We start from the raw sequence: 23,446 nt of genomic DNA, 5'->3' as shown, positions 1-23,446 counted from the left end.
ACGATGGGATGCAAAGTATACACTTGATGGGGAAACTTTAAAGGAAGTACAGGAGATGAGAGATCTAGGAGTAATGGTGGACAAGGACCTGAAATTCAGGGACCACATTGCACAAGTTATGAAGACTTCACATTGGATAATGGCAATGATGCAGAGGACCCTGACATGCAGAAATAGAGAAGTTATGATGCCATTGTATAAGGTCTTGATTAGGCCTCATATGGATTACTGTGTGCAGATTTGGTCACTGTGTTTTCATTGTGATGAGGATATGTTGGAAAGGCTCCAGAGAAGATTCATAAAAGTGGTCAGTGGTCTTTGGAATGTGAAGTATGAGGACAAATTGAGAGAATATATGTTGCAGAGCCTCATGAATAGGAGGAAGAGGGGGTGGTATGATTGAGACATTACAAACTAGTCATTGTTATCAGGTCGATATGGAAGAGATCGTTCATAGAATGGGAGAGGGGGTAGAACAAGAGGCTATAGCTGGAAACTGTTTAAGAAAAGGTGTGAGCAGAGGAGTGAGGTGAAGGTTCTTTGCATGGAGAGTTGTGAATGTAGACGCATTTAATCAGTTCAAAGCACAGTTAATGAGCATTGTGTGCAATAGTGTTTACTTCCCACAATGAGTCTCTGACTCCATGGGAGGTCAGTTGTTAATAATATCCTTAGAATTGGTTACCAATCTGCAAGTATCATCAACTAGCATCATCCTCCCATAGTAATTTTTCCTTTTACTTGCCACATATTGAAAGAACGCACTAGGATTTTTCTTAGCTTGATTGGCTAATTTCTTCTCATACTCCACTTTTGCTGCCCTTACCAACTGAGTCACCTCCCTAGTCTGTTCCATGTACTTCTCATGCAACTGATCATTATTAACATTCATCTTGTGTTGGCTCCACAGTGCCTTCTTCCAGATTTCATGCTTAATCTCTTCATTCATCGATTTTACTCCTATCTTGTTTAGCCTTTTCACCTTTGGAATACACTCAAACATTGCTGCTTTATATAGCTCTTGATCAATGACCATGCAGCATCTATATCCTTCCCACTCAACTCCTCTTTTCATGCTATAGCTCCTAGGTATCTTCTCAGTCCATAATCACCAGCTCTTTAATTCCACATATATCCTTTCTTTATAGAAGTTCTCGTGTGACTGGCTGCAACCCATGTGATCACTTTATGGGCACTCTTCTTCAACTAAGGAAGATTACACTCCATTCACAATCATATTCTCTTATGATAAAGCCAGATCTAATACTCTTAACCCTTGTGTGCCCTCTGTTACATATTGCCTAAGATTGTTGTCCCTTAAGAAATCAAAAAATTCATTTTCCTTATTCCCTGATGCTATCTCTTCATTTCAATCAATATTGCCATAATTGAAATCACCTATAATGATTTCCCTTTGCTTAGTGACTAAGCCAAGTCTTCACCGTCTACATTCCCTGCCCTATAGCAACACACCACCAAATATCTCATTCTCTCAACCTCCACTTCACACCATGTGGCTTCAAAACCACTGCCACTTTTTTTTCCTTGTAAGTCATCCTTCTACGGGCATAATTCTCCTGCTATCATTAGCAGCACTTCCCCCACCCCTTCTTGCCTTTCCTATCATCCCGAAAAACATCATATCCCTCCATTTTTATTCCCATCAAGGTTTCACTTGTTCCATCTATTTTCTGGTATCTATAATCTTGAGGAATTACAAACAAAAGTCATCCATTTGCAACTTGGGTACATATTTGGTACATAAAACTAAGGAAGAAATTAATTTTTTCGTGTGTGAACACATTTTTTTAAAAGAACACTAAAAAATAAATAAATTTCTCCATATTTTCTGCTGCAAGCAAAACCCATTCTAGGCTTTAGTTACTTGAAGTAACTAAAGCCTAGAAACCTGTAACTTCAAGCCATTTCAAGAAATAAAAGATAAGAAAATTTTTGATCTTTTAAACAACGATTTTAGGAAGCAAGCTTGTGCTTAAAAAAAAAAGATAACAGTGCACCTCATCAGAGGACATTTTGACTTAGAGAAGAACCTAGTTTCAGTAATTTTATCAAATTTAACTATTTTTTTTATGTACCCAAACCATGGAGATCAAACATGGTACATTTTTTCAAACCACTTTCTCCAGTGAGCAGATTAGTAGTCTAACAACTAGTCATTGAATATCACACTACTATCCAAAGACTTCTTAACCATCCATGCTACATATTTGAACTAAGTATGTTGGCAAGGGGAGATTTTGGTTTATATTAAACTAAAGTTTTGCTCTAACACGGTAGTTGTCTCCATAATTTTTCATAATCTATTCTCATTACCATGTATGCATGAAAGAGAGGATACTATTCACTAGCTTACCACACTGGTTTACTATTCAAACTATTAAACTTTATCTTTACATCTTAATTTTAAAAAAGCAAAAAAGTATAGTAATTATATCAAATAGGTTAACTAGACATATTAAGAAGAGAAAAAATTCAGCTGAGTATGAGATAGTGAAGTTTTGTATGCATATGCAAACCTGCATTAGAACTGCTAGCTAGAAAATGTAGGAGTAAACTCTGTGCCTCTGTTAGATTAATTTTTTTTTTTTGGGGGGAGGGGGAATGCAGGTTATCAGATTTCTATCAGATTAAATTTACAGGACTATTTGTATACTGTAGTTCTCTTTGTTATACTCTGTGCATATATGTTATGACTGTTGATTAAATACAAGGTGGCCCATAAATCACAGAACATGCCATACAAAGGGTTAATTTTTGTGAAGCAACTGCACAAGTTTTTCAACATTACCAGCTTTTTTTTTTATTAGTTATGAAAAACAACATACATCATGTAAATGCCTTCCATTTTTGGCTTCACAAAGACGGACCCTCTCTACGGAATGTTCCATCACTTATTGGCATCCCTGTATATTTAGTTATGAAGTTTGAGTGTTTTTGTCTAAAAGGTTAATTCATCAAGGAAATTAATCTGCATATCTTCACCACTCATCATACACATTACGCAGAATTAGGATATAAGTACATTATTAAAAGTATCATATAACATGTAAATTTATTGCATACTACATACATAGGTTAAAAAAGAATGGACTTTAAGCAGGCTACATAATTTCCTGCAGTAATGCTGTGCTGTTATCCATTTATTGACTCAGCAGAATTGCTAAAGCAAAATGGCATAATCTAAAAACCTCACCTTGTTCAGTTTCAATAAATTTCTGAATGCAGGTAAGTGATCTGTTAATGAAATTTATTAATTTCAGGTGTAACAGTTTAATGATTTTAAATTGTTGTACTTGAAACAGGTACTTTTTCAAATATTTATGCTTGTTACTTGACATGCGTTTATAGAGTGTTTTTTTAAGCACTGGATGAAAGTAAGATATCTCATACATATGTATTAGATTGAATGGTTGACACATCAAAATATCAGGATAGCCAAGTAGCTCAAGAGACTTATTCATATCAGAATTAATGACAAATAAATATTAAGAAACCTCTATAGGAAAATGAAAAGGAAAGAAAAGAAAAACATCTCATAAAACACAAATGCACATAAATGGAATTATGACTCATCCTGTTTAAAAATTACTGTATATCATTAAAAAAATTTATGAAATTTGAATGCAAGAAGTTAAGGTGTTATTGTTTACTTATGTCATATTTCAGCTAGGTAGTATGCTGCATTAGTGAAACCTATCTCCTTTTATATTCCATAGATTGTCCTCTCCCCTTTATGTTAATATTTGGTGGCACAGATATAAATGAATATTCCAGATCATTTACTTGCCTTGAAAAGATGACATTTATTGTTAATAAAGCAGAGTATGTTGTGACCTTGGGACATTCTGCAACCATTAAATCAAAGCAGTTATGGGTAAGTACATTGGTGAGATTATTGATAAGATTATTTTTAGTGAACTGAGCAGAGTTCTTTGAGTATCAAGTACAAAATATTATTATTATTATCCCAAGATCCCCATACACACACAGATCATCATACCGCACCTTAAACACACTCAAATTCTCTGCAGACATCACACTCTCAGGCAAGGCATTCCAATCATTCACAACACTGCATGCAAAAAACTTTCTTCTCACGCCCTCCTTATGCAGCTTCCAGGAATGATCTCCTGATCTCCCGGTTTGCTGTAAAACCTCTCCAACATTGATCCTATAACAACCCCTTACTAACTTGTCTCTATCATATCACCCCCTCTTCCTCTTATCCCCTAGACTCTGTAAATTGCATCTTCTCAATCTTTCTTCATATTCAACATTCCATAGATCATAAACTACCTAAATAAGTCATCTCTGGACCCTTTCCAACCTCTCTTTATTCTTTTAAAAACCAGGTGAAGAAATCTGTGCACAGAAGTCCATTGTGTGGCATAATCAAACATTATACAATGGAATCAGTGTCTTCCGCATCATTCTCAGAATTCTTTGTGTTGTCCTTACAATTTTGGCAATGTCTCTCCTAAATTTCAGATCCTTATCCACTACCACCCCAAGATCTCTTATTTCCTCCACCTCCAACAATATATCCCCACTAAGCATAAATTCTACATCCCATCTTTGTTTCTCAAATTTGAAAACCTTACATTTTGCAACATTGAACTGTTATTCCCACTCCTGTACCCATTAACTCAATTTATTGAAGTCTTCTTGTAAGGCTACAACATCTCTACTTTTCATAGTTTGTCCTAACTTTGTGTCATCTGCAAACAACTGACTATCTCCATCCAAATCTTTGCCAATATCATTAACATACAGGTTAAACAGCAACTGCCCTAAAACAGATCCCTGAGGCACATCACTAATGAGTTTCATCTTCCTGGATATTGCTCCCCATACACAACTTGCTGATACCTATCAGATAGCCAGTCTCCAATCCAATACACTAATCTAATATCCAACCCCATCTGCTCTAGTTTGACTATCAACTTATGCAGTAATCTATCAAAAGCCTTTGCAAAATCTAAGTATACAATGTGTATCCCTCTCCTCTGTCCAAGGAAGCCATCACCTTATTGTTATAAGTCAGTAGATTACTAAAACGTGACCTCTCTTTAACAAATCCATGCTGTCCATCAAATATAATACCATTGTTGTCAACCCACTTCTGGATCCTAGTTCTTACCAGCTTTTCCAACAACTTAACCACAACACCTGACACACAGATAGGCCTATAATTTGATGCCTAGTTCTTTCACATCTCTTATGAAGTGGCACAATCTTGCCCTCCTTCCACTCATTTGGAACTCGACCTAGTGTGAGACTCGTTTAAAAAAATATTGTATATAAAAAAATTATAAAAATATATAAAAAAACATCTGCCTTGACATTAAAAAGATATGTCCAGGCAGATGTCAACCCCGTGGCACATTCCTTCAGAATGCATGGTGATATATGATCAAGTCCCACAGTCTTATTAAATCAAGTTTGCTCAATTCCCTATACACCTCTTGCTCACTTACAGTCAGTCTCTCCTCCCCATTATCAACTGCTCTCAGTCTCTCCATGATGTCAAATTCACAAGAATGAAAGACCCTTTATGAACTGCTCATTAAGTATCTACTATATCTACCACTATATCTTCTGCAGTAGTTGTCCTTATACCATTTTCTCCGATCAGTGTCATATTTCCATAATCCATAACCTCAGATCCATAACCTTAGAGATCATAACCGCAGAAGGCCGATCTCTGTGTCCAGGTTTAGAAATATTAAACCCAATTCCCTTTTTCCCTTTCGGTCTACAAGGGGACCAGCTTTTTTCTCACAACGTCCCGCTTCAGAACGGATTTCTCCTATCCCTTAGGACCCACTGACCCATGTTCAACTACTGTTCACATAGAACCCTTCTCCACCTCATATTTATATATTTGAAAGAAATAATTTCAAATTTTCAAATTCATATCAGAATTAATTCTGATGTGAATTTAATTAATCTTTGTAAGACTTACATTAATCTGTTTAGGAAAATTTACTAAATTAGATGGATTAAAAATTCATATTTGCAAGTTATATCCTGATTATGAATGGATCATTTTTTTGCTTGTTTATCCCAGATATTATTTTACACAATATCCAGGATAATAAACAAACAAAATTTACCCATTCAAAATCAGGATATCAGAGTGTTATCTCTGTTTGCTTCTTTCATTTTCAAAGTATACTGTGCATACTCTAAGCATATATAAAGTATAAATTGTTCGTATTTGGTCTAATGTATTAAAACTGAAAACTTTATTAATAAGAGACCATATGATTTAATGAATAAAATACAAAATTGCCAACCAGTTTCACTAGCTACTGTCTAGCATTATCAAGGCTGTACTGGTGTAAATACAAATGCATCAAGTTATATGAATACATAAGCGTTAGTACCTATTGGGCCGTTGCATTTGATAATTCTTGTTTGGAAGTGCACATGCGTTAGTCAGAATCCGGTACATGACCATGTGTTGTGTGGTTTTTCGCATATTGTAGTTCTGTTAAACTGAGAGAATTGATGAATAGCACCCTGATTTCTATTTAAATTTCTGCCTGTATGTAGCACCACTGCTGATTCTTTAAAAGTTCTGTGTCTGTAGTCATCCTCGATGTAAGGCATAGAACCGTTTTTTCAGTCTATAACGTGATTGGATGTTGTCAAAAAATGTGAGCTAAACCTGATGTGATTATTCGGTTGTGATTTACGTCTCCCACATGTTCTTTCTGTCTTATTTCAAGACTTCGAGAGGTCTGTCCAATGTATGATAGGCCACACGTGCATGGAATTACATATACTCCAGGATGTTTGAAGAATGGGACTTCATCTTTAGGTGATCTTAAGACCCGTCTGATCATAGTAGTTGGTTTAAAAACCACTCTGATGTTACGAGCTTTTAACATTCTAGCTAATTTTGTGGATACTGAACTAATATATGGGATCACTGCTGTGGACACATATTGGGAATCAGTTGCACGTTGTTGGAGGTTGTCTTTGAATAGAAATTTGTTTAAAATGTTGGTGGGGTATCCATTCAGAGATAGTCTTAGCTATTTGACAGTTCTAATCATACATCATCTTCTTTTGAAATAAACTTTAAGGCTCTATTGCGGAGCATATGAATGATGCTGTGTTGTTGTGATCGATGATGGTTTGACGAATAATGTAGATATCTTCCTGTATCTGTGGATTTCTTGTAAATGGACAGTTGGACATTGTTATATTTTCTCTTCACCAGTATGTCAAGAAAGGGTAGTTCATTGTTCTCTAGTTCCATAGTAAATTTGATCTTATTGTGTAGTGTGTTGATTTTATTAAGAAACACTAGGTTTTCCATGGTATCTTTCTGAGATACATATATAAAGTATCTCATAATTTCAATTTAGAGTAGCAAGTATAAGTTCTCAGTTTCAAAGTACTTTAAGTACTGTCCAGTTCAGTGTGTGTGTGTAATAAAATAAAATGCATGTATTTTTTACTATCTTTTGGCTAACACTATATATAGTACATAAATGAGAGATATTCAAGTTTTTTTTTCTCTTTAGCCTTTTCTGAATAATGAAAAACTGAAAGAAATTCCTCAAGGTAAGATAATACATTTTATTTATTTATTTTTTTGGGTGTCTAAATTATTATTTTATTATTTTTATTAACTACAGACCTTCATCGAGTATAAAATCTCATTAATGGAAGTTCTTACTAAATGTGCAAATCAAACTGTGTTAGCTAATACACTTGCCTTTTATTCCCAACTTTCTAAAGATCTGACACTAGCTCAGTTAATTTTCTCTAGACTCTTGTAAAATATCTTCATCTCCTCCAGAATCATGTGAGCAAATCTTTGCATAGTAGTCCATCATTGCCATTATCTGTTGTCTTTACAGCTCTAGCAATATCATTTTGGCAGTTAGATGACTGTTCAATGGTGAAAATCTTCTCATCTGTGATGAGGATCTCTATGTCTGATGTTTGCATACTGCTGGAGAAGTTCCTTTGATTTTATCCTTCTGTTGCATAAGTTGTGGTGTTCCTTCAATTTCAGTTAATTTCTTCTTTATTTAGCATCAGTCTCAGCTCCTCATCTCCTCCACTTTATTCATTACATCCCACCAAATTTATATGCATTTCTTTCTTATTTTCAAATTCGAAAACCTTACACTTTGCAACTGAATTGCCATCCCCATTCACGTGCCCACACAACCAGTATATCAAAATCCTCCTGACACACACTGCAACAACTATTTCTGTCTTCATCTCTCTCTCTCTCTTCCTAACTTTACATCATCTGAAAACAACTAACATCCTCATTTAAACCTTTTCCAATACCATTAAGATTCAGGTTTAGCAGTTATAGTCTTAAAATATACCTCCATCCTTCATGCACACCACTAGTGACTTTCTTATATTGGAAAACTGTTTCCTCATGCACAGCTTGCTAATACTCCACGCTGTCAAAGGCTTTTGCAAGCACACTATTCTGTATGCATCCTCCTGTGCCAAAACATCTGTCATCCTGTTGTAATACATAAATAAATTGCTGAATTCTTAATCCACTTCTGTATCCTATTCCTCCTCAATTTCTCTAGCACCTTAATCCCAATTCCAGATATGGCTGGCCTGTAATTTGAAGTATTTGGGAGTTTCATCCTCCTCCCCTCTCTCTTTCTGAAAAATTTAGTTTGGTGATCCTGTTTTCTATCTCTTTTAGGTGAATCGCACCCGCAAAAGGTCATAAAACTGTTGGAACTTTTTCAAGCCACTTGAACAAGTTCCAGCATATTATTCTCATACAGTTGTTGTATGGGGCATTGAAAACCATCTACTACCTAAATGGTGGAATTCAAACCCACAGCCTATGTTGGAGAACCGATATGCTATCTTCTCAGCCAACCAACCAGGCAGTGGTATATGGGTTAGTTCTCTCTCTCGTGTTGAAAGGAGGATTTGTTAAGAAAAGATCAAGAATGTTGGGAGGATACCAAAAATTTTTCTAGTATTCTGATGGTAATTCGTAATTATAAATTATAAGATATTGGTAATTATAAATTATAATTTGCATTTAAAGTTATAAAAATGTATGTAATTTAAATTTCGCCATTGTCTTTTAACTGCCATATTTTTATAAGGGTTACTTAAGAGTCAAATCCAGATAATGGAGGAGACCTCTATATTGCCTTTATGGAATGCAAAGCATTGATTGGAGCATCTGACCTAATGTTTAGTCTCCTCATCTTCACATAGTGCACTTCGTTAGCAGGTATTCAATGAGTACTAATTGAATGAGGATAGGCTGGCAATTTGGGACTTAGCCAAAATTGTACTCTCTATTAACTCAAACTATAAGATTTTGTGTTGGTTAGAGCAACACGAAATCTTGTTTGCCCAGTTAAACAAGGCACTTATTGTTTCATCTGAAAACCAGAGTGAACAGTGAAAAGTCAGCTACTGGAGTAAACTGCAACTCAACATCTAGAAGAAGAATCTCAGTGTCAGAAGAACTGAATATAGAAACCATCAGCATAAAGAGTACAAGTGGAAAGGAAATTGAACTTACAGAAGAACTGAAAAAATATTGTGTGGACATAATTGGTGTTACAGAGACAAAGAAGACTAAAACAGGTGAGGGCTTACTAAATAAGTATATTCTATACTTATTTAGTAAGCCCTAAATAAGTATATTTAGGTTATTGTTGTTGTCTTATCCTTTGAAGTGTCTTAGATGTTTCCATGTGCTCCTTGAACTGCTTTGGCTATGTCGATTATTATGTTTCTATAGAGCTGTTGTTCAGGATTAGGATCTATTTCTAGCAAGGCTGCTGTAATTGCTGGACAGGTAAAGATATGAGTGGGTGTCAGTTTGGTGACACCCACTCACATGGGGCAGTTGTTGCAGTTTCTATATGTTCTCGTATCATCTGTATTGATCTTCATTCCTTTATAATGTCCTGTTCGTAGTCTTGCTGTTGTGATGTTGGTCTTTCTGTCAGCACCGACTTCGGGAATTTGATGTTGTATCACTGATTTCAGTGGAATTAGTTAATCTTTTGCTAGCGTGTTAGCATCAGCAAGAGTTATCATGTGAGTTTCTTGGTAGAGTTCTCTGGCCTCTTTTGCTAATTTATCAGCTGCTTCATTGTAATCAATGCCTACATGAGCAGGAATCCATTGTAAAATGGAATTTTTTCCTAAACCCTTTAGTTGATTCAAGAGTTTATGGGTGTCTTGTATGAGCTTGGTATTGCCATTTTTGATTGCCTCCATAGCTGATCTTGAGTCACTGTAAATTATAATTCCCTCAGATTGTTGAGATGATGATAATTTTAAGTAGGCTTCAAGTGCTTTATTTATTGTGTAAAGTTCGCTGGTAAAATTAGAAGCAATTCTCCCAGATCCAACTTTTATTGAAAATTTTTCACCTTTCGGGAGTAGGAGGAGAACACTAGCACCTCCATTAATCATATTGGTGTGTGACGACCCATTGGTATAACAAATAACCTGTTTGGAGGATGAAAGAAGGTTGATAGTATTTAGGCCTTTTTCTTTGAGCATTTCTTTTGAATCTTTTTTGTACAGAGTTTGTTAAGGTTTAAAGGACTGGAAAATAGAGGTGCTTTGTTTATGTGGGCATTTAGCTGATCAAGACCTGTTTCCTTCCTGATAGTGTCATCATATTGTAAAGTTGATGATCTATGAAGTCTGCATTTTTGATTCCAATGTTCATAAGTTTTTAGGGAGATATGATCGCTTTGATAGCTTCTGATATTATTTATGAATTTTATGGTGGCAAATTTTTGTCTGCCCTCTGGCAGGTTGAGCCCACATTCCTGTTGGGCTCTGATGTTGTTAGTGGATGAGACTGCACCAATGATAATCTTGGATGCTTTTGCTTGTATTTTGTCTAATTTTTCCTTTACCGATGAGGCCGAAGGTGACCAGATAGGTGCTGCATATTCCATTATTGGTCTTATTAGTGTAGTGTAAGTAGTTTTGAGGATTTTTGGCTTTGCTCCCCAATTTGTTCTGCAAAGCCTTTTCAATATATTTAATTTTTTTAGAGCTCTGTTTGGAAGTGTTAGAGATGTGTTGTGCAAAACGTAATTCCTGATCAAGCATAATATCAAGGTATTTTGGATTTGTGACATTTTCTTGTTGTTGATCATGACTTTGGGATTGTAAGATTGTCTATTTTTCCTGTCTGTATTAAAGGGGGCTTAGTTTTATTTTGTCTGGATTGATTTTGAGTTTAAGTTCATCTGACCATTTTTCTAATCCTCTCATGGATTTGTTTAGAATCTCCTCTGATTCTTTGATTTTAGCACTAGTGTGCCAGATGGCTATATCATCTGCATAGCAAGCTACTTTGGTGTCTTCTATAAGGTAGGGATGAATGTTATTGACATATAAAAGGAATAGTAAGGGACTGAGTACAGAGCCCTGGGAACACCAGCCCAGGTTCTCCGCTCTCTTGATATTGCTGCATTGATTCTAACTTTGATCTTTTTTCCTCTAATTCCAATATCATGTACTGTTTGTATTAATTTTTTGATCCAAACACGATCGAAAGCAGCAGTCATATCAAGGAATATGGCAGTTGTCTTTTTTGTTGGTTTTTCCTGAAATTAGTCTATTATTGTTTGGCAAAAGTGGAATAATTGATCTGTTCGTGAATGACAGGCTCTATAGGCAGTTTGGTAGTAGTTAATTTTCTTATTTTTTGTCAACAAGCGCATGAGCCTGGAGTGTATGATTCTTTCAGTAATTTTACAGAGTATGCTGGTTAATGTGATAGGTCTATAGCCTTTGACATTCTGCAGCATTTTTGTCAGGTTTCAGGATGGGTACAATAACTGATTTTTTTCCATTCTTTTGTAAGTTTGCCTGTTCACCAAGAGGTATTGAGAATGTCCAGAAGTTGTTCTTTGGCGTTTTTGCCAAGGTGTTTGATCATGTGACCAAAGATATGATCATTACCAGGAGATTTATTAGGTGAAGTGTTTTCGATTGATGAATTTAGTTCACTTAGTGTAAATTCTTCGGAGAAGATGTCATTAGTTTGATATGTTCTTGCTTGTTTTAGTATTTTACTTGTGAGTTTATTGAGGGTCTTGTCCTCTCTGCTATACTGAAGTTTGGAGTTGTTTGAATAGGTTTTTGCCAGTGTGTTTGCAATTTCTTGATCTGTAATAGCTTGTTTCCCAGCATTTATGATGATGTTTATATTCGGTTGGGTCTCTTCTTTGATATTGTCTAGGATTCTAATAATGTTCCAGTGTTGGCTGTCTTTTCTTGGGTCCAGGTTACTGCAAAGCCATGCCCATTTCTCTTGTTTGCACTTCCAAATTTCCTGCTCTGTTTTGTGTGTTATGTCTATTAATTTCTTTTTGGATTCATCAGTTTTATTAATTCGTAATTGTTCATTGATATTGTCTGTTTCTGTAATCATTGAATCAATATTGTGATCTTTCCAGTATGATATCCATGAATTTTTCCTTTGCCTCTTGGTACTGTTGCTTTGGCAGCTTTATTGATGTGTGAAGTAAGGATTTGTAATTTTCTGTCAAGGTTTCCAGAGACAGGTTCATCTTGACAGAGGCTCTCCGAGATTTGAGTAAACCTTGTCAAGTCAGCTTTACTGAAGTTCCATGTCCTTTTGATTTGCTGTTCTTGATCAATCTTGAAGTTCAGTGTTGTTATTATGGGTCTGTGGTCACTGATGGCATTTCCCCAAATTTTCCATTGTGCACTTGATGCAATGCTGTAATTAATAGCTGTGATGTCAATAGCAGATTCAGTTCCCAGAGTTTTAGAGAGATAGGTGCTCTGTCCATTGTTAATTGTTGTGAGTTCCAAATCTGTAAAGAGGTCTTCCAATTGTTGACCTTTATGGTCTAAATCAGGGGAGCACCATATTGGGCTTTTTGCATTTAGGTCACCAAGTATGATGGTTGTATCAGTTGGAGCTTCGCTTAAATTTTCAATGATGTCTGTATCAATATTTGTATTATCAGGCATTTGTGATTGAAATAGAATGGTTTGGTAGGTGTATTTCGACAGCTTGAGCTTTCTTCGAACTGTTATTATTTAAATATTGATTTAGAGTGATTTCTTTGAATTTGATTTCTGGGGTCTTCAAAAGGATAGCAAGTCCACAACCTGCTCTTTCCTCTCTATCCTTCCTAAGAACTGTGTATCCTTTGATGCTGAAGTTCAGATTTTTGTTCAGTTTTGTTTCTTGCAGACAAGCAATATGGATATTGTTTTTGTAAAGCATGTATTTAAGTTCATCCATTTTTCTCTTAGTACCATTGATATTGAGTTGCAAAATGTTAATATGGGTCCTCATAGCATATTTCTCATCAGTAGCCCGGACGCGGTAGCATTGGTTGATTTCTTTCTATGACTCTTCATTGGGAAATTGGATGCCTTTGCCACGTTATATTTAGGTGGTGTGTGTGTGATTGGAATGGATTGCTATTGGATGTTGTGAGTACAAGCAGTGTGAATGAATTCAAGAATAAGTATGATAGCTGGTGCATGTAGTATGTGGCCTTCCTTGGTGATTTTTATTGTCTGAATATAATAATAATAATAATAATATTATTATTAACAGACAATAAAATCAAGGTAAAGAAGCAGTAGTATAGTATTCAATCCCAAACATGAAGAGGAACTTCTTGATTGGAAAGCAATTAAAAGTAGTGTTATGTGGGCAAACTTAAAAATGAGGAAATGGACAATGAAACTTATTTGTGCCTATAGATCTCAAAAGGTTCTCCTAGGGAAGAAGTGGACAAATTTCTCAAGTCATTAGAGCAGACAACTGATGTAAAGGGTAAAAAATGAAGTTGGTGTTTGTCAGATATCTAAACAGCAGAGCAGTAAATGAATACCAGACATATAGAAATGTTTTGGAAAAATTTGGAGAAAAGAGAAAGACTAATAATGATGGTAAGTACCTGCTTGATTTCTGTTCAGTACATGGATTGTTATGTGCACAAATTCACATGGAGAGAAGATGCAAGAAATAAGAAGTCTCATTAGCTACGCTGATAGTGAGGTTTTTCCATTGGTTCAGGACACAAGAATTGAAATTGGAAGTGATTACCATTTAGTTTTGTGCAGGATAAAACTGAATTTCATTGTGAAAAGAAGAGTGTGTGTGTGAGAAAGTTTTAAAACGAATCAAAGTTGAACAACTTTTACAGATGAATTATAGACTTAACTCTACAAACATTCAAGACAAAATGAAACTGATCAAAAACAAGAATAAAACCTTGGATTATTTTTGGAAGATAGACTGAAGGAAATATTGATTGATTTCATCTAGAGAGGCATGTAGTGAAGTTGTCTGCATGGACAGAAAAATGAAAACACATGATGGACACAAGATGTTAAAGAAGTGGTTCTGAAAAAGAAGAAAGCATACCAAAAGTTCTAGCAAAAAAGTCAGCAGATGCCCAAAAAATACAGAGAAAAATGAATGAGAGCAGAGCTGTGCATAAAAATAGCTAAACAAATAATGGGAAGACTTTAATAAGAATATAGAGGATAAATATCAGGAAGGTAGCTAAATGTTCTGGAGGCTATTGAAAAGCTTAGAGATGGAGGCAAGAATACTGTAAAGGAATCAAATATAAGTGACATGAAAACTGAAGATAAGAATATTCTAGATGTATGAAGTTATTACTTTCAAGGACTGTTAGATGAAAGAAGCAATGACAGAACAGCAGTAGAAAATGTTCAAAAGGAATGCAAACAGGAATACATATCAATAATTGAGGTAGAAAAGTTATCAAAAACTTGAAATGTGCAAAGGCAGATGGAGTAGATGATATTCAACCAGAAATTCACAAATAGGAATGTATAAACATTTTGCAGTGGCCACACTGCATCATTTAGAAGGTCGAATTCCAGATGAATAAATTTATATGGAATAAAAGAGAAATTAGCCAAAGCACCAAACTAGCACAATACACTCTTCAAACCAGTTTTAAGTTATGAATCTGAGAGTTGGGTTTGAAATAAAGCACATGATCAAAGACTAGACTCCACAGGTGAAGGTTCTGAGAAAAATGAGGAGATTGAACTGATGGTCAATGGCAGAATCATATTAAAAATAAAGATATTAGAAAGGAACTTGACATTATTAGCATTCAATAATGTGTCAGCAGAGCTAATCTAAGGTGGTACTTAAATAGAATGAGTGAGAAAAGCAGAACAGATGTTTGATGCCAAGATGGCAGGAAAGATTCCCAGAGGAAGATCAAGGTTTAGGTGGATTGATTCAGTCAAAAGTGCCTTAGAAGAACAAAATGTTAGATATGACAGTATTGGAGTGCTTACAAATAATAGACAAATTTGGAGGGAAATTGTGAGGAAGAAATTAATAATCATTTAAACTTAATCATCTAGTGCTGTCATAGTAACCTGAACATCCCTTGAGAGTGTGTATATAAGGAAATTGATGATTTTTTTTTGGTTAAATAATGATTTGCCACAATAAAGTGAATGCAGTGTTAGTGCTAATGGTTTCGATTCTCCAAAGAGAGTAATCAAGGCTGTTTAACCTCAAACTTGTGATGACTGGTAATCAATCAGCTAGTCTTCACTCTTAGCCAAACTACAATGCAAAACGATGGTCTAACATGACATAATTTCATGCCAGCTGAGAGGTTGCCCGAAACAAGGCACCCGTTGTTTTTGCCAGGGAACAGGAAAAATCAGCTACTGGAATAAATCCTGAAACACATCCCAACTCATACACGTGGATAGGCTTATGTGTTCATCAGACATGTTGCAATAGGTTTCACAGTATGATAAGAACACAGATGGTTAAGAAAATAACTATTTATTAACTTAAAGCTAATATTTCGCTGGTATTATATCCAGCATCTTCAGAGCACACAACACAAAGTTTGTTACAAATGTAAGACAACCACAATCCGGTGTAACATTGGGGGCTAGTATAAGTGATTGCAGCGTGCAACACAAGACTAAAGTCCTAATACGGCACCATCTAGGTAAAAAAAAAAAAAAAAAGGTTTTGAAATAGTAGTCAAAAAAAATTCAAATTGAAAAATATAAATTAAAAAATATTAATTTGGTCTTAGGATGACAGTCTCCCAAATCTTTGGTAGATTTATACAGCCATACTTGTTAAGGTTTGGAGTATGTTTTAAGGCTTCTGTTGATTCCAGGAACAACCTCTCTGAATTGTAGAAGCTTCTGTGCATTACTTTTGTTTCTTTCCAATTGATCTTGTGTGCAGGGGTATCCAAAGCATGGTCTGCCAGACCCGACTTACCATAGCGAGAGTGTCGGATATATTTTTTGTGTTCACTGAGGCGGTTGTCCACATTTCTTCCTGTCTGTCCGTAGTAGGCTTGATGGCAAGAACAGGGCACTTCATAGACACCTGGATGTGATAAAGGAGTGCATTTGTCCTTAGGTGAACAGATGAGAGTTGCTAATTTTATATAAGGTTTAAATACTGTGCGTAGTTGGTGTTTGTTAAGCACCCTAGATATCTTTTCAGATGTGCCTTTAATGTATGGGATGGTGATGGTTTTGTTGTAGTCTTCTGTGGTAGATAGAGATAAATCCCCTCTATCTACCACAGAAGACTACAACAAAACCATCACCATCCCATACATTGGAAGTCAACTGAATACATTTATATGGAATAAACAGAAATTAGAAGCACAAACACCCCTTGAGGGTATATGTCAGGAATTTCATGATGATGATGATGATGATATATTTAATAGGTTATATTTATGTACCCATATTTATTAGGGGGTTGGGTGGTCTGGAAAGTTCTGATAAACACCTTGAACCGAAATGATATTAAAGCACTTGATGTAACCACAAGAAAGAGCATACAGTAGCAGAGTTATGGAGGTAACTTATGTTATATTCTTATATCCTCTTATGTTCTTTCTTATGGTTGTATCAATTGCTTTAATATCATTTTTGTTCTAGGTGTTTATCAGAACTTTCCAGATTCCTCACACACACACACACACCTATATACAGGGTGTTCGGGATAAATTTGACATATTTATAATTAATTATATTTTTCCGTAAGATACATGTATTAACACACACTTCTCTTCATTTAAAAGTTTGGACCCTTCTTCATTCATATACAAGATGTCAGAAAGGATGGATAGCTGGAACCCACCTGAATCATGGAAGAGAATAACTTGTATCATGATGATTCGTGCCCGCCATCAAAATAAGGATATTACGACTGCTGCCCAATGCTCCCTGAATACAGTAAAAACAATCAGGCATGAACTAGAGACTTGCAATGGTGACTACGAGGATGTAGCAAGAAGAAAGATCCCTAGCAGACGATCTGATTGCGTTCGTACAGCAGAATTCCTCGCAAATCTGCAGGAACAGGTGTTGAAGAACCCTGGCATTGGAATTCGGGCTTTGTTCGTGGAGTTGCTAACTGTAGTCAAGCCCTGGATAACAAGGGTAGCCAATGGTAGGCCGTATGTATGGCAGCAGGATTCGGCCCCTTGCCACACCTCTGGGAAAAGTCAAAAATGGTTGTCTGAAAATTTCTACGACTTCACCAGTCCAAATGTTTGGCCTCCAAACTCCCCAGACCTTAATCCCATGGATTATTTTGTATGGGGCGCAGTTGAAAAAGACACCAATCGCACTTCCAGTAATACAAAAGCCCAGTTAATGGATAAAATTAAAACAGTTTTTGCGGCCCTTCCCAGGGAGACTGTAGCATCAGCTTGTTCGAGGTTCCGAAGCAGAATTGAAGCTGTGATCGATGCTAATGGTGATTATTTTGAGTAAATCTTGTTGATAGTATTGTAATTAACTCTGCCTGTAATGTTTTTTTGTCAATTCATTAAATTTAATAGATACAAAGAAGATTTTCTTTTTCCTTACGAAACTGTCAAATTTATCCCAAACACCCTGTATATATATATATATATATATATGCGTGTGTGTGTGTATTTATTATTATTTATATATAATAATAAATATATATATATATAATGTAATAACATATATTTTGACAAGCTTAAGAAGAAGCTCAAAGCTGTGCCGTGGCACAAAACCCTGCAAGAGAAGGATGTTAGTGGTGCATGGGAGATAGGTAAGAGGCATCTAGAGAAAGCAGTATTAAATTATATACCTAAGTTAAGGAGAGTTAATCAGATAGATGGATGAGTAATATCATTAAACATGAGCTGCAGAAAAAGTAAATGCTGTGGAGGGTATTATTATTATTATTCAGGCACCTCCATGGAGTCTAAAGACTCATCGTGGGAGGGCCTTTTTAAGAAACACAAGTCTATCAAGACTCATCGAGGGAGGTCCCTCCTAGGAAACACAAAGTCTATCATACCACTCCTTAAATGCATTGACCGTTCTCGCTCTCACCACTCCATCAGGCAGTGCATTCCATGGTTCAACCACCCTCCATGCAAAGAAACCATTCCTCACCCTCTTTCACACAGTTTCCTTTTCTAATTTCCAGGGATGGCCCCTTGTCACGACTCCTTCCCGCTGTTCAACCAAGCGAAAGAATTCCCCAGTGCCGACACTGTAACCACCTCTCAACAGTTTAAAAGTCTCAATCATATCACCCCTCCTTCTTCTATCCACCAAACTCTGCAGTCCACACTCCCTCAGCCAATCCTCATAACTAACATTGTACAGTCCTGACACCATCTTTGTTATCTGCCTTTGTACCCTTTCCACAGTTAATTTATCCTATTCAAATCCTGGTGACCAGATCTGAGAACAATAGTCTAAGTGTGGTCTGATTAAAGTCTTATACAACGGAATGATAACCATGTGGAATGACTTTTAATGGGATTATATTGATCAAGTGCATATAATAAACAACTATGTTATACCAACTATAACATAGTCGAGTTGAGGGATCTAATAAGGGTCTTCCAGATCACGGGCAAGATTAGTCCTTGGTTCCTGTTAAGGTTTTGTATATTCAACCTCTCAGTTTACCGCAAACCCCAATACAGGATGTTATTTACATTTCACTTCCTGCCACCACATTTCTCAGAAACTTAGTATTGTACACATGTTGAAGAACCGTGCCTCTCTCCTTACAACAGATCAACAAGACCTCCAGGAAGAACTATCCCTGATATCCACCAACCTTACCATGAATGGATTTCCTCGAAGACTCTTCCACAAGATACTTTTCTCTGAACCCCGATAAAGACAACAAGATGATATACGTTATATTTCTACCATCATCATTCCATACTTAGGGACAGTTTCCAATAAGATTGCTAGACTCCTTAGACCACGTAAAATAAGAGTGACCTTTAAACCTACAGAAACGATTAGACAATTCTTAATATCTCCAGAAGATAGCCATCCTTTCTCCAAATATGCTGGAGTTTATAACATACCCTGCTTGTGCAGCTTGAATTACATTGGCCAAACTTCAAGGAGCCTTGAAATTAGGCAAAAAGAACACATAGGTGACGTCAATAATAACAGAGAAGAAAAATCGGGGTTAACTTTTCATTTCTCAAGAACGAACCATACCATAGAGTGGGATAGAAGCACAATTCCTTACATGGAGGAGGACTTCCACTCCTGAATTTTTAAGGAGGCCACAACAGTTGCCTGCTGTATACAAAACCTTAACAGGTACCAAGGACTAATCTTGCCCGTGATCTGGAAGATCCTTATTAGATCCCTCAACTGGCCAGAAGTGAATTATAGTGCCAACTATAGAATGTTCCTAAATAACAGCAAGTGATATCATGCACACTCTATGCATGTATTGTATGCTCTGTTCTTTGTTTAATATAATTGGAATCGGTTGATTATAGTTCGTAACAGTTTTTTACTTTTTAGTGCCTTACATCAGTTATGTACCCTGAAGATGCCAACAGCCTTAGTTGGTGAAACTAGTTGGTATAACATAGTTGTTTATTATATGCACTTGATCAATATAATCCCATTAATAAAAGTCATTCCAGATCTTTTTGGTCAAGAAAATTAAATGTTTTTTAACATGGAATGATAACCATTTTATCTCCGCAGGTCCTTCTCATTATTGCAGCAATCCTCTGCGTTACCTTCACAACCTTTGCAATATGTGCCCTAAATTTCAGGTTTCTATCAATCATCAAACCCAGATCTCTTGTCTCTCCTACTTTCTCCAGTTTAACTCCTCCCATAGAGTATGCAGCGTCCATTCGATGTGTCCCAAACCTCAAGACCTTACATTTTGCTGCATTAAACTGACATCCCCATTCATTTGCCCATCTATCTAGCATATTCAAATCCTCTTGCAGGGCTACCACATCTGCACTATTACTAATAACCCTTCCCAGCTTCGCATCATTCGGAAACAACCGAATATCCCCTTGCAATCCACGGACAATGTCATTGATATAAAGGTTAAACAATATAGGTCCCAGTACTGAGCCCTGTGGAACCCCACTTGTAACCTTCTGCCTTTTTTGATATTGCTCCACCATACACAACTCTCTGATACCTATCGGGCAGCCAATCCTGAATCCAGTTGACCAATCTGACATTCAGACCCATGTGCTGCAACTTGAATATTAGCTTATCATGTGGCACCCTGTCAAATGCCTTTGCTAAGTCTAGGAAAACGGCAGTATATGTCTTTCCCTCATCTAATGCTCTTGTAACTTTATCATAAAAGGCTAGCATATTGCTAAAACAAGAGTGCCCCTTCACAAATCCATGTTGACTTTCACTGATAACATTACCCTCATCTGCCCAATGCTGTATATGGTCCCTCACTACTTTCTCCAAGATCTTACTAACTACTGATGACACACAAACTGGCCTATAATTAGACACTTCCAGTCTGCTGCCGCCCTTATGCAATGGAACTATCTTACCTTCCTTCCATTCCATGGGCACCTTTCCAGTAGCCAGACTTTCATTGAAAAGCCAGGTCAAGGGCGCTGTCAATTCCGCATTCTCTCAAAACTCGTGGTGAAATACCATCCAGTCCCACAGCTTTACTAACATCCAGAGTACTCAGTATGTGGAACACACTCTCCTCCTGAACCTCTAACCCTCTAATATTCTAATTTACTCCTCCAGGATGAAATAGTCCAATGAAGTGTTCATTGAACAATTCCACTATGTCCTCTGCATCAGTCACTCTATTCCCATTTTTATCCCTCAGTGTCATTTTTCCACAGTCATTTCTTCTCCTACTGGCCACGTACCTAAAAAAATTCCCTAGGATTTTCCTTGGATCTAAGGGCCAATCTTTTTTCATATTCTAGTTTCACCTTCCTTACCATACTAGTCGCTCTTCTGGCCTGTGTCTTATATTCTTCATGCATCTTCTCTTCACCTGTCTCCTTATATATCTCATCCATAGCCTCTTTTTCGCATGTAGCTCCTGTTTAATATTGTTTGTCATCCACTTTACTCCAAATTGTGTTCTTTTCTTCACTCGTGGAATACAGCTTACCATTGCTGCTAACAAATATTCCTTCACAATTTCCCAAGCACTAATGATATTCCGTTCTTCCAGTTCCTCCCTCCATGAAACTTCCCCAAGTTGACATCTAAGACTATTATAATCACCTGCTTTATAATTCCACATACGTTCCCGTCTCTTTGAGACTCCTGCATGTCTATTTTCCAAGTCAAAACCATATGGTCATTCTCTCCAACTGGTGGGAGAGATGTCATCTCAGTTATTATCAGCTCTTTTGATGCTATAACCAAATCCAAAACTCTCAAACCTTTTGATCCCTCTATTACATGTTGCCTAAGACATTTGTCCCTCAACAATTCTAGAAATTCCATTCCCTTATCGCTACATGCATCTTCCTCTCCCCAGTTTATACTACTGTAGTTAAAATCTCCCATAACAATCATTCTTCTTGCACTTGCCAAACTCAACCATCTAAACATTTCCTGGTCTCCACCCTCTGTACTCCTGGGTCTGTAGCAACACCCCACTAAATATCCTGTCTTGCCCACCTCTACCTCACACCATATGCTTTCAAAATCATTAGTGTCACTGCCTTCCAAAGTCTCCACTCTTAGAGGACATAGGTCGTCACTTATCATAAGCAGTACTTCACCACCATGCTTTCCCTTCCTATACTGCCAAAAAATGCTGTACCCAGCAACTTCTATTTCTGTTATTATACCCTCTTCTGTCAACCACGTCTCTGTGATCCCAATAATCTTTGCCAGGCTGATTCTATCAGTGCCACCAATTCCTCTCCCTTATTCTGAATACTCCTGGCATTGGTATAAAGCATAAAAATGCTATTGTTTCTATACCTAGCATTATCCCCTCTAGACTCCACTGGGTTCAGTGTTACCTGATGTCGTCCCCCTTCTCCCATTCACACAAGAGGCCACCCCTGCTACCATCCACACTGGGACACACTGACTCGTTCAGCACAGCAATCTCTCCAGATGCCTACGTCCTTCCTCATTCAAATGCAGGCGGTCTCTCGCATACAATTCCTCTCTGATCTCAAACGCACTCCAAGCATCCACATATTCGAATCCTCTCTTCTGACACATTCTCGCTATTATGCCATTCAATATCACTGCTCTTCTACTCAGCTTGACATTATCATACCTAGGCAACACGCACACTATCTTTCCTCTCTGCGTCTTCTTTCGTTCAGCCTCAAGCAAGAATCTCATATCTCTCACTGCCGTATTTACACCACCGCTCAAGTCATTTGTTCCCACCATCAATCATCTCATCCACCCTTTCACCTCTCTTAATTGCCATAGCCACACTTTCTATCATTCCTCCTGGCAAAGACTCCTCACGCATCCTATCTTGAACACCACGGATCATTGAGTCCCCATACGTTACACCTCTTGCCACCATATTCCTCGATTGCTCACATGCATCCCTCACTCTCTCTTGTAACAGTTTCTCTCTGTGCTTCCCTACTTACCTACCTTCCTGACATCATTTGTGCTCCCTTGCATTCCTCTCATTCCTTCTCTCCTGCTGTTTCCATTCTTTCGTCTTCCATCATTCCTATATCTGACACTCATTCCCTCTCTTCCACTTATCCTATTCTCACCGCTTCTATCATTCATACAACTCTCTCTCATTCCCTCTCTTCTACTGTTCTTATTCTCTCTTCTGCCATTCCCATAACTCTCTCTCAATCCTTCTCCTCTACTATTGTTCCTATTCTCTCCTTTTCTCTCATTCCCATAACTCTCTCTCACTCCTCCTCTGATTCACCTTGCATTCGTCTCTTCCATTTGCTTAATTTCATCTTTCACACCTCTCATCTCATTCCCCAGACATTCCACCTGCTCTTTCAGCTCATCTATCTCTCTCTGTAAGTCAGGCATTCTTGTTTGCCATTCATCCTCCCAATTGAGATATCTCCTAAAACTTCAGAATCATTCAACCTTCCCATACTCCCCA

General features: G+C 37.0%; 1 protein-coding gene across 2 annotated transcripts in view; it reads left to right on the top strand.

Annotated features, from left to right (window-relative positions):
• Nucleotides 1-23,446, top strand: part of LOC150096523 (glycosyltransferase 1 domain-containing protein 1-like) — a 171,689-nt gene that overhangs the window by 48,517 nt on the left and 99,726 nt on the right. For both annotated transcript variants that reach the window (XM_090408433.1, XM_090408432.1), the window contains exons 3-4: nt 3,738-3,895; nt 7,560-7,599. In XM_090408433.1, the coding sequence (XP_090264559.1) occupies nt 3,738-3,895; nt 7,560-7,599 (198 nt within the window). The remainder of the gene's footprint in view (nt 1-3,737; nt 3,896-7,559; nt 7,600-23,446) is intronic.

The sequence above is a fragment of the Typopeltis vanoorti genome, chromosome 18 (assembly GCF_054136105.1).
Source record: "Typopeltis vanoorti isolate ZY-2024b chromosome 18, IOZ_Tvanoo_1.0, whole genome shotgun sequence".
Taxonomy (NCBI): Eukaryota; Metazoa; Arthropoda; class Arachnida; order Uropygi; family Thelyphonidae; genus Typopeltis; species Typopeltis vanoorti.
Note: the sequence above shows the minus strand (reverse complement) of the source record. Positions and strands in the feature narration are given on the sequence as shown.